The sequence below is a fragment of the Rhinoraja longicauda genome, chromosome 15 (assembly GCF_053455715.1).
Source record: "Rhinoraja longicauda isolate Sanriku21f chromosome 15, sRhiLon1.1, whole genome shotgun sequence".
Lineage (NCBI taxonomy): Eukaryota > Metazoa > Chordata > Chondrichthyes > Rajiformes > Arhynchobatidae > Rhinoraja > Rhinoraja longicauda.
Window position 1 is genome coordinate 29,686,731 of NC_135967.1, and position 12,276 is coordinate 29,699,006.

General features: G+C 39.0%; 1 protein-coding gene across 1 annotated transcript in view; it reads right to left on the reverse strand.

Moving 5' to 3' along the window:
• Positions 1 to 3,938: 3,938 nt before the first annotated feature.
• The window catches only part of LOC144600279 (uncharacterized), a 28,478-nt gene continuing 20,140 nt past the window's right edge, over positions 3,939 to 12,276 (reverse strand). The window contains exons 4-5 of the mRNA XM_078411845.1: positions 6,620 to 6,892; positions 3,939 to 5,326 (exon numbers count right to left, since the gene is read on the reverse strand). Of these exons, the coding sequence (XP_078267971.1) occupies positions 4,866 to 5,326; positions 6,620 to 6,892 (734 nt within the window). The 3' untranslated portion in view covers positions 3,939 to 4,865. The remainder of the gene's footprint in view (positions 5,327 to 6,619; positions 6,893 to 12,276) is intronic.

The window sequence follows — 12,276 nt, forward strand, 5'->3', positions numbered from 1 at the left end:
ATACTCACCTGCCCATCCCCTTCCACACCATGTTAACAGGAGAGATTATCTTCCTATGTCCCCTTACAGACCCCGGCATGTTGTGCAGAAATGGTCATTAAACCAAGCGTCAACCATTGCTTGTGTTTGTCTTTTTGTGTCAAATGAGATGGATGACTCTAATGACTACAAAATCATTTGTTTCAGTACCCTTTAAATATTGCAGATAGATGGGTATGGACACCATCATCGTGACTATACAACTCAATTGGTTAAGAAATCTAAAACTAAGAGCTAAATCTAACTCTCTCTTGAAAATATCCAGTGAATTGTCCTCCACTGCCTCTGTGGCAGAGAATTCCAGATTCACAACTCTCTGGGTGAAGAAATTTTTCCTCATCTCAGTCCTACCCCTTATTCTTAAACTGTGACCCCTGGTTCTGGACTCCCCCAACATCGGGAACATTTTTCCTGCATCTAACCTGTCCAATCCTTTAAGAATTTTATATGTTTCTATAAGATCCCCACTCATCCTTCTAAATTCCAGTGAATATAAGCCTAGTCAACCCATTCTTTCATCATATGTCAGTCCCGCCATCCAGGGTATTAACCTGGTGAACCTCCGCAGCACTCCCTCAATAGCAATAATGTCCTTCCTCAAATTAGGAGCCCAAAATTGCACACAATACTCCAGGTGGGGTCTCACCAGGCCACGGTGCCATTGTAGTAGGAACCTCCTTGCTCCTAAACACAAATCCTCTTGCAATGACAGCCAACATTCCATTAGCTTTCTTCACTGCCTGCAGTACCTGCATGCTTACTTTCAGTGACTGATGTATAAGCACACGCAGGTCTTGTTGCACCTCCCCTTTTCCTAATCTGACACCATTCAGATAATAATCTGCCTTCCTGTTCTTGCCACCAAAGTGGATAACCTCACATTTATCCACTTTATACTGCATCTGCCATGCATCTGCCCACTCACCCAACCTACCCAATTCACCCTACAGCCTCATAACATCCTCATCGCAGCTCACACTGCCACCCAACTTTGTGTCATCCGCAAACTTGGAAATGTCACATTTAATTCCCTTGTCTAAATCGTTAATATATATATATTGTAAATAACTGGGGTCCCAGCACCAAGCTTCGCTGCACCCCACTAGTCACTGTATGCCATTCTGAAAAGGACCCGTTAAATTCCTACTCTTTGCTTCCTGTCTGCCAACTAGTTCTCTATCTATGTCAATACTCTACCCCCAATACCATGTACTCTAATTTTGCACAGTAATTTCTTGTGTGGAACCTTGTCAAAGACCTTTTGAAAATCCAGATACACCACATCCGCTGGCTCTCCCTTATCCTTTCTACTTGTTACATCCTCAAAGCATTCCAGAAGATTAGTCAGGCATGATTTCCCCTTCATAAATCTATGCTGACTTTGACTGATCCTGTCGCTGTTTTCCAAATGTGTTACTATAACATCTTTAATAGACTCAAGCATCTTTCCCATTACCGATGTAAGGCTAACTGGTCTATAATTCCCCGTTTTCTCTCTCCCTCCTTTCTTAAAAAGTGGAGTTACTTTGGCTACCCTCCAGTCCACAGGAACTGATTCAGTCAAGAGAGCATTGAAAAATGATTACCAATACATCCACGATTTCCAGGGCCACTTCCTTGAGTACTCAGGGATGCAGACCATCAGGCCCTGGTGATTTATCTGCCTTCAGTCCCAACAATTTACCTAACACCATTTCCTGACTAATGTGGATTCCCTTCAGTTCCTCTCTTCCACTAGATCCTCGGTCCCCTAGTATTTCTGGGAGATTGTTTCTGTCTTCCTGAGTGAAGAACATTTAACTGTTCTGCATTTCCTTGTTTCCCATTATAAATTCACCTGTCTCCGATTGTAAGGGATCTACATTTGTCTTCACTAATCTTTTCCTTTTTAGATATCTAAAGAAGCTTTTAGAAATGTTCTTCAGACTGAGTCCGAAACGTCACCTATCTGTGTTCTCCACAGATGCAGCTTGACCCATTGAGTTACTCCAACTGTGTCCTTTTCTGATCATTCCTTCATCTGTGTTGTACAGTGAGAGAAAAAATGCCTTTTCTGCTGACTCTAGAAGACAAATAAAACTACAGATGTTGGAATCTGAAACAATAGCAGAAATGCTAAAATAACTCAGCATGTCAAGTAGCATCTGTGAAAAGAGGAAGCAGTAAATGTTTCAGGTCAATGATCCTTCTCAGAACTTGGGGGAAAGTGATGGGTTCAGAATTTAAAAGCAGAGCTTGGAAGAGAAGTGAGGTGTAAGACAAAAAGCCTGCAAAGAGATGTATTAAGACAGATCAGGTAACAAGGTGCTAACCATGAGTAGGACATTTTTTTTAAAAGGTGTAAAGAAATGACAAAAGCATGATAATGAGAATGATGAGCCATCAGATGGATCAGAAAGGGGGTGGATTAAGGATCAAAATTCTCTGGGCCAAATGCAAGTGCTCCAGAAAGTGATCATCCAATCTGTGTTCCGTTTCTCCACTGCAGAGGAGATCACCGAATACACTACATTGGATGAACTGCAATTGAATTGCTGATTCACCTGGAATGATTGTTTGCAGCCCCTAATGATGGGAAAGGAAGAGCTGAATGGACAGGTCCTCCATCTCCTCTGGTTATATGGAAAGGTGCCATGGAATGGGAAGCAGTAAGTGGGTTTCGGAAGCCACAATGTGAGTAGTCCCTGTGAAATGCAGGAAAGGGAGGAAATGTTGTGACTAGTGATGGGATTATGTTGCAATTTTTTTTATTTTCATGATTTTTTTCTGTTTTGTTTTGCATTTCTTGAGATTTTCTTTAGGTTAACAATTTGAACTTTTTTTTCAAGCCAATGGTAATCCAACTTTCTATGTAATTTAAACCTGCACCAATGCTGCATTTAGATTAAACATGGTTCTATAAACTAGTAGGCATATTTCATGCATCATTAAGCAATTTTCAGTTAAACCAATTTGCAATGACATCTTTATGATTCTTTGCCAGTCAAACAAAGCAACGTTCATTTATCTAGCACCAAGAGTGTATCAGAAGCCTTCCAAGGCAATTTCCAAGAGGGTCATTAGTAAAAATGACATATTTTGGTAAAAAAGAGAGACAGAGAGTTGGAGAGAATTTCCAAGTTCATGCTCTGGCAGTTGAAGAGCAGTGTTGCAAAGATGGCAGAGTGATTACAATCAAAGATGCCCTTACAAACAGAATCAGATATCTCAGAGGGTTAGTGAAGATTATAGATGTAAAGAGGGGCGAGGTCATGGAGAAATCTGGAAAGTGGAATAATAATTTTAATGGATAGAGTGAAAGATAGAGTAGGGAAACAAGCCATTCAGCCAACTGTGTGCACACCGACCACTGATCACCCATTCACAATAGTTCTATGTTATTCCACTTTTGCATCCATTCCCTGGACACTGGGCGCAATTTACAGAGGCCAAATAGCCTACAAATCTTTGGAATGTGAGAGGAAACCAGAGCACCTGGAGAAAACCCACGTGGTCACAGGGAAAAGAGCAAAATCCACATGGACAACATTCAAAGTCAGGATCTAACCAGGGTCCCTGGTGCCATGAGGCAGCAGGTCTACCAGTTGCGCCACATATTGCTTAAGATACAAAATATGTTAGTGAGTAAAGAAGAGATTGTTATACAAGATGCATTGGGCAGGAGCCCCAGACTTTTGAATGATCTCAAGTATGGATAGGATGGAAGAAGATCACTCTGTGCATTAATGCTGTTCATAAATTCATAAGTGATAGGAGCAGAATTAGGCCATTCGGCCCATCTAGTCTACCCCGCCATTCAATCATGGTTGATCTATCTCTCCCTCCTATGCCCAATCTACTGACTTCTCCCCATCACCTCTGACACCTGTACTAATCAAGAATCTATCTATCTCTGCCTTAAATATATCCACTGATGGCCTCCATAGCCTGTGGTTAAGAATTCCACAGATTCACCACCCTCTGTTAAGAGTTATGCCTTTAATTGAATAGTTTCCCCTCACATTTAATCTTTCAAAGTGCATTACATTACATTTGCTTGGATGAAATGCCATCTGCCATTTCTCTGCCCATTTCTGTAGCTGATGTATAGTGAACAAAATCAAAATTTCTGTTCGATAAACCTATAGATAAAAAATTAATCTTGGAATGTCACTTTATTTCAGTTATTTATCCATTCAAAAGAGAAGATATCGTCAATAGTTTTGCACATTTAATCAAACTTGTTTCTACACCCTCAAAAAAATTAATGAGCTTCATTTGGGTGAGTATCACAGGCCTGATTAACAAAACGCTTGGAGACACAAAAACAAATCTTACAAAATTACATACGTAATTTCATGTAATTGTCCTTTGAGTATATTTAAGTATATATTAACTGATTTTGTTTTGTTTTGGGTTCAAACTCCATGTCTTAAAAGAAATAAAGTTAATGCTCATAGCAATAAGAAAATAACAAATTCCAAATTGTTGTTGATTGCCCAGCAAACTGGACATAATAGTGCATTCCATACAACAGTACATAATATAATTCTTTAATGGCTACTGCCAGTAAGAAACAGAAAGCTTGAAAAGTTAAAAACAAAGAAATTGATTTTCATGGAAAGTATAGCCTAGTTCGGAATGTGTGAAAACTTTGATAAATAATAATGCAACATCTACTTCATTTCATATAGGTTCTGTGCAGCTACTTTGATGGATATTGACATAGGACCATGTGGGTAATTATTTTATTCACATTTTACTTCACAATTCTACCAAGAGAAAGTTCACAAGAGCATCGGGATAAGTATTGTAATTATTCTTTTTTAACCTTAATACTCATAAAATTACATATCATACTTCTTTAATAATTCATTTTGCCAGTGTCTCTGCTTCTTTAAGAATGTAGATGGTATTTTAAGTTTTTTCAAATCCTCTATGCATTTCTGCAGCTCTGCTTCCAACGTCTGTTTCTCTTCATTATTTTTGTTTCGATCCAATTCAGTGGCTTTGTCAAAACTGCCTTGATTTGTGTTTGTTCGTTTGCTGATTTTCTGCTGATGCAGGATTTTATCTTCATGTTGCATTCTTTGCACATCATCGAGTTCCAGAGTGGTTGCTCGCTGTGGAGGCTCCAGGAGACTTTTGGTCATGATTTCTGACCCAGAGTTTATATTCGAACTGCTCTCTGTGTTGGAAGTGGCAATATCATTACAACTTGTTGCATCCTCTGTATTATTGCTGGTCTCAATTACTTTGTTGTTCTGTTCTTCTGCAACGCCATCTATAACTACTGATATGCCTTCAACTACAGTGAACACAAAAACAAATATTACATTGTCGAAGAGGTCAATTAAGTTATCAAACATTCAGAAAGTAAACTCTATATAAATCATGTTTAAACTCTTTGTTTTAAACTTGACAGGTAAAGATCAACATGGATCTAGAGTTCCATGTTGGCCAGATTTCCTTCCCAGAAGAACATTAGAGAACCAAATGTGTTGATACAGCAGTTCAGTGGCATTGTGGTTAATATTAGTCGTATTTTTATTGTTTTTAAGAATTTGTTCTTTTGCAGTCTTTTTGATGAAGGTACTTCCACAATGTAGTTTGATGAATGCTTACATGATTTTCACCCACTAACGACAAAGGAATTCTCGTAAATTTCGAAAGCAGATGGTGTGTGACCTAGAGGGAGACTTGGCCTCAAACCACTCTTGGTAACAGATACTGAAGTGTCCTTCGTAAAAATCATACTATGTTCTCTTGTTACTTTCAGTGTGCCTACCAAGTGGAATTTAACATGGAATAGTACTGATTTACAACTGACGAATCCTGTTTATGGTAGTCAATAGATTTCCTTACTCACATTTGATCTGATGGCATGAGATTTCCTGAGATCTTCAGGATGCCTGGGGCTATTTCCTTCTCAAGTACATGCTCCTCTCCTAATTCTAGCACGTCCGCAAATGTTAGAAAATAGAATTTATGCAATTGACCAGGCTGGATACATTTTCATTGTTAATATTTCAACGATTGATGTTGACCAGCCTGTATAGTTTCATTCTTATTATTATAAATCATTGATACAACAAAATGAGTTACCAGACCTTTCTAGAGTCACGTAAGAGTTAACCATGTTACTGAGAGTCTGGAGTCACATAAAGGTTGGGGCGGCATGATGGCGCAATGATAGAGTTGCTGCCTTACAGAGACTCGGGTTTGATCCAGACTACAGGTTCAGTCTGTACGAAGTTTGTATGTTCACCCCGTGACCGCATGGATTTTCCCTGGGTGCTCTGGTTTCCTCCCACACTCTACGGACTCAGTGGGCCGAAGGGCTGTTTGCACACTGTATCTCTAAACTAAACTAAGTCAGATCAAGTGCAATAGATGTTCTTCCCTGAAGAGAATCAGTGAACCAAATGGATTTTCACAGCAGTCTATTCATTTCATGGGCAATGTTACCGCTTCGGATTTTCATTCCAGCTTTATTTAAGCTGAGCCGCTTAGCCCTTTGGGATAGCACTAAGGTTGCCGATAATAGGCTTGGTTGATCTAGGATTTTATTTTAGTTCACTTCAATTCCTCATTTCCTCACCTTTGTCAGAGTGATGAGAATGGTTCATGAGATCTTTGTCCTCAGCTTTTAGTGGATCTTGCACAGAATCCTGTTCTGGCAGAGATGTTTGGTGTAATAACTCATGGGAATTTTCATTCAGAGACTTTGATCCAGTATTAGCCTCAGAACAGCTGTCCAAGCTAGATGTGGAGACATCATGGCAGCTCACGTTGTCCTCTGCATCCTTAATAGTTTCATTGACTGCACTTTGTTCTTCTGTGACTTTAGTCACTTCAGGTGCTGTTTCTTCCACTATGGTAAAATACAAATATAAATATTGTAATACAGATGAAAATACTAGACCTTTATGTTGAACGATTGTTCTACTTATCACAATCATATATAAATAAATTGTCTTTTTTTCTCTCTATATTTTGAAAGTTCTGAATATATTAAAATTTAACTGCAAATTTGTAAATACTTATCTGAAATATGCAGTACTGAATAGCTTTTATTAGAATCTAACTGAACCGGAAGTTGATTTAAAGTAAAGGCTTTGACCATTACTGCTCTCAATCAAAACTATGAATAAAAAATGTCAAATTACTTAAAATTTTAACTTCACAAGAACAAAAGTGATAGTGGTGATTTTCCCGTATTTGTGATATTGTTTATGCAGCGGGTTTTGCTTTTTTTCTCTGCATTTCTGTAATGCATTATTTTACAATTTATATTTCATGGTATCGGTGAACTAAGTAAGCTTAACCTGATTGTTGGGATCAATGAATTCATAATAAAATGTTGCCTCTTAAATCATCTTGAGATATATTTTCAATCATTGGTGCAAAATTGATTGCCGCAAAAAAACAAAAATACGTGAGAGGTATTTTTATATAAATACGTGGTGTTTCACAATTATCTGTTTTACTCTGCCACCAAAGAAAAGTTTGCTTCTTGTTTTCAGCAGGCAATAGCAGTCATTTGATACCACTCCAGAGTTGTCCAATTCCACCTGTTCAATGAAATCATATTTATCTTATTGTTCCCTATAATATTTGAGTATTTAATGAACACTGGTTAGGGGGGAAATTAAACAGAACATGTTAATAAGGTATCATTAACGCAATACAAATCATTACTTTCACATAGCTTTTACTTTTTGGTTCCAACTGTATAACTATTTTGTTAACCTATTGACCATGTTTCCCCGACCCCTGTCCTCATTTCCATCTCTCGGTCTTTCACTTCCTTCCTCCGCACAGGACATAAAATGGGTTTTGAATTGACAAATTTCCACTAATCTTTGCCGCTTAGACAAAGGAGAGTAGATTCTAGGTTCAGAAATACATAGAACCCAACTGTTTGCCCAGTTTGTCTTTTCTTTGCTCCTGTACACAGCTAGCTTCTTTTGGGTACAGAACCTTACTTGCTATTCATGCATCTTCAAAAACCTTTCCAAGAATTCACAGAGCATTTGTTGCAATCAAAATCTTACTTCAGTATATGTGCATGCCTGGTAATTCAAATTACCAAAATAGTCGCTGTGTGTTGACGTGAGCCTCCTGGAACTGAAAGAACTCTTGTCTTATTGCGAATAAGAATTATGATGTATTGCTACAGTGACTTTCCTTCTCTAGTGACATGTCCTGTGCAGCTGCAAGGATGGATTTCTCATACACCTTCAGCCACATGTCTGGGAAGAATAACTGGCTAGTCTATGTAACCCAGACCCATGGAAAATAGTATCTCGCGGACCCATTATTTGGCTGCCAGTATAGAAGATGAAGAATGTTGCCTCTTTGTGATCACCAAGCTGGGAAAGTAAAACTACCAGGAACAACATAATCAGCAAAATCCCATGACTACCACATCATCAAATTTTTATTATTGTCAAATACACAAACTTTCCTAACTGCTCTTTTCCACAAGTGTTATGAATTACAGATCAAATTAGGTATATCAAATGTCTTCACATTTCACAAATGTCTAATGTCTATTGTCTATTATCAACCAGCAGAATTAGAAGTAATTCCTTCTGGATTTTAGAGATCTTATTATAATAATGAATGGAACATCAATAAACTATTTTGACTTTGAGTCTGCCTCCAAATTCAATTGGATACAGTATCTAATCCTGCAAATAGTTTTAAAAGCACTCACGAGATTTTGAATGAAGATTGCATTACATCTATCCAAACAATCAAAATATATCCAATGTGCTACATTAATTACTGGTATCTCTTCATTTTGGGTTAGGAGAAGGAAATGCTAGCCATAACTTTTAAGGATAATTTTATCTTCAGATGTTTATTGTAAATCTGATAAAAGAAACAACTGTCTGTATTTAGTGATCCCCTTCACCTGGGTACCGAAAGAGACTGAATTTAAAGGAATAACTCTGATAGTAATAGATTTTTTACTGTAATTTAGACTGATATCAATGGTTTCTAATAACAAATATGGTATTAATAAATCAAAAGCAAATTAAGTTCTAAGGCAGAGGAATTAAGGAAAAAGAATGAAATTTTACTGGGGCTGGCAACAGAGTTTGAGTAAGTTTAGTTTATCCAGACATCGACAAAGCTCGTGATGTGACACACCCCATCTGCCATGTGTTTTAGCAATTTTGAAGCAATTTCCATTTCTTGCAGTAGATTTTGCAGCTGAGCTGAATGTAACTGTTACACATTAATAGTTGATGATGTTGTGAATGAAGTACTCTAACTTAAAAGTTCAATGTAAAAGCTTTTGAGAAAATACTGTAAATGTACAAAAGAGCTGAGTTTTGAGTTTGCGTTTTGTTTATTGTCACATGTACCAAGGTGCAGTGAAAAGCTTTTGTTGCGAGCTAACCAGTTAGCGGAATGACAGTACATGATTACAATCGAGCCGTCCACAGTGTACAAATACATGATAAAGGGAATAACATGAATAACATTTAGTGCAAGATCAAGTCCAGTAAAGTCTGATCAAAGATAGTCTGAGGATCTCCAATGAGGTAGATAGTACCTCAGGACTGCTCTCTAGTTGTTAGTAGGATGGTTCAGAGAAAAAAAATGACAGAGAAATTGAGGTTGTCAGAAGATAATCACTAAAAACATGAAACCAATGTGGATTTCAAATTGCATAATTCATAATCTATGATTTAAAAAAAATTAAAGTACAGGATTCAAATGTAAAGAAAAGCTTCATCAACTAAGGATGAACCTGGAAATGAGACGATACCATCAAAACAATTCAAGTTTCCTGTCGAGGCAAAAGTATATTGATTCCAGAATAGACAATAGGTGAGAGAGTAGGCCATTCGGCTCTTCGAACCAGCACCGCCATTCAATGTGATCATGGCTGATCATTTACAATCAGTACCCCGTTCCTGCCCTCTCCCCATACCCCGCTATCATTAAGAGCTCTATCTGACTCTCTCTTGAAAGCATCCAGAGAATTAGCCTCCACTGACCTCTGAGGCAGAGAATTCCACAGATTTACCACTCTCTGAGTGAAAAGGTTTTTCCTCATCTCCGTTCTAAATGGCCTACCCCTTATTCTTAAACTGTGGCCCCTGGTTCTGGACTCCCCCAACATTGGCAACACGTTTCCTGCCTCTAGTGTGTCCAATCCCTTAATAATCTTATATGTTTCAACAAGATCCCCTCTCATCCTTCTAAATTCCTTTGTATACAAGCGTAGTCGCTCCAGTCTTACAACATATGACAGTCCCGCCATTCTGGGAATTAACCTAGTGAACCTACGCTACACTCTCTCAATAGCAAGAATGTCATTCCTCAAATTTGGAAACCAAAACTGTACACAGTACTCCAGGTGCAGTCTCACTAGGGCCCTGTACAACTGCAGAAGGACTTCTTTGTTCCTATACTCAACTCCTCTTGTCATAAAGGCCAACATGTCATTAGCTTTCTTCACTGCCTGCTGGACCTGCATGCTTAATTTAAGTGATTGATGAACAAGGACACCCAGATATCTTTGTACTTCCCCATTTCCTAAAGACACCATTCAGATAATACCCGCCTTCCTGTTCTTACCACCAAAATGGATAACCTCACATTTATCCACATTATACTGCATCTGCCATGCATCTGCCCACTCACACAACCTGTCCAAGTCACCCTGCATCCTCATAGCATCCTCCTCACAGTTCACACTGCCACCCAGCTTCGTGTCGTTAGCAAATTTGTTAGTGTTACTTTTAATCCCTTCATCTAAATCATTAATGCGTATTATAAATAGCTGCAGTCCCAGCACCGAGCCTTGCGGTACCACACTAGTCACTGCCTGCCATTCTGAAAGGGGCCCGTTAATCCCCACTCTTTGTTCCCTGGCTGCCAACCAATTTTCTATCCATGTCAGTACCCTACCCCCAATACAATGTGCTCTAATTTTGCCTACTAATCTCCTATGTGGGACCTTATCAAAGGCTTTCTGAAAGTCCAGGTGCACTGCATCCACTGGCTCTCCCTTGTCCATTTTCCTAGTTGCATCCTCAAAAAAATCCAGAAGATTAGTCAAGCATGATTTCCCTTTCGTAAACCTATGCTGACTCGGAACGATCCTGTTACTGCTATCCAAATGTTCCGCAATTTCTTCTTTTATAATTGACTCCAGATCTTCCCCACCACTGATGTCAGGCTAACTGGTCTATAATTTCCCATTTTCTCTCTCCCTCCTTTCTTAAAAAGTGGGATAATATTAGCTACCCTCCAATCCACGGGTACTGATCCTGAATCTATAGAACATTGGAAAATGTTCACCAATGCGTCCACGATTTCTAGAGCCATTTCCTTAAGTACCCCGGGATGCAGACCATCAGGCCCTGGGGATTTATCAGCCTTCAGGATTTATCAGTCTACCCAACACTATTTCCTGCCTAATGTGAATTTCCTTCAGTTCCTTCGTCACCCTCGGACCTCTGTCCACTAGAACATCTGGGAGATTGTTTGTGTCTTCCTTAGTGAAGACAGATCCAAAGTACCGGTTCAGCTCATCTGCCATTTCCTTGTTCCCCATAATAAATTCACCTGCTTCTGTCTTCAAGGGACCCACATTTGCCTTAACTATTTTTTTTTCTCTTCACATACCTAAAGAGGCTTTTACTATCCTCCTTTATATTCTTGGGTACCTTACCTTCGTACCTCATCTTTTCTCCCCGTATTGCCTTTTTAGTTATCTTCTGTTGCTCTTTAAAAGAGTCCCAATCCTCTGGCTTCCCGCTCATGCTTGCTACTTCTTCTCTTTTATTTTTATATTGTCCTGGACTTCCCTTGTCAGCCACGGTCGCCGCTTACTCCCCTTAGAATCTTTCTTCCTCTTTGGAATGAACTGATCCTGCACCTTCTGTATTATTCCCAGAAATACCTGCCATTGTTGTTCCACTGTCTTCCCTGATGAGAAAGATTAGGGAAGATGTTTGTGCTCAAACCCAAGCTAATCTCAGACTGCCTTGGCGCATCTCCCACTCTCCTGGCGTGCAACTTTAATAAATTGTAGCCACAAGTGACTACATGCTGGAATCTGGAGTAAAAATTTGCTCAAGGAAATTAGCAGGTCAGGCAACACCTATGGAGGATAATGGACAGCCTGGACAGGACCTTTCATCTAGACTGAAAGTGTAAGGGGGGAGTAGGCCAATATAAAGAGGTAAGGGGGAGAGCTGGTAAATAATGGGTAGATCCAGATGAGGA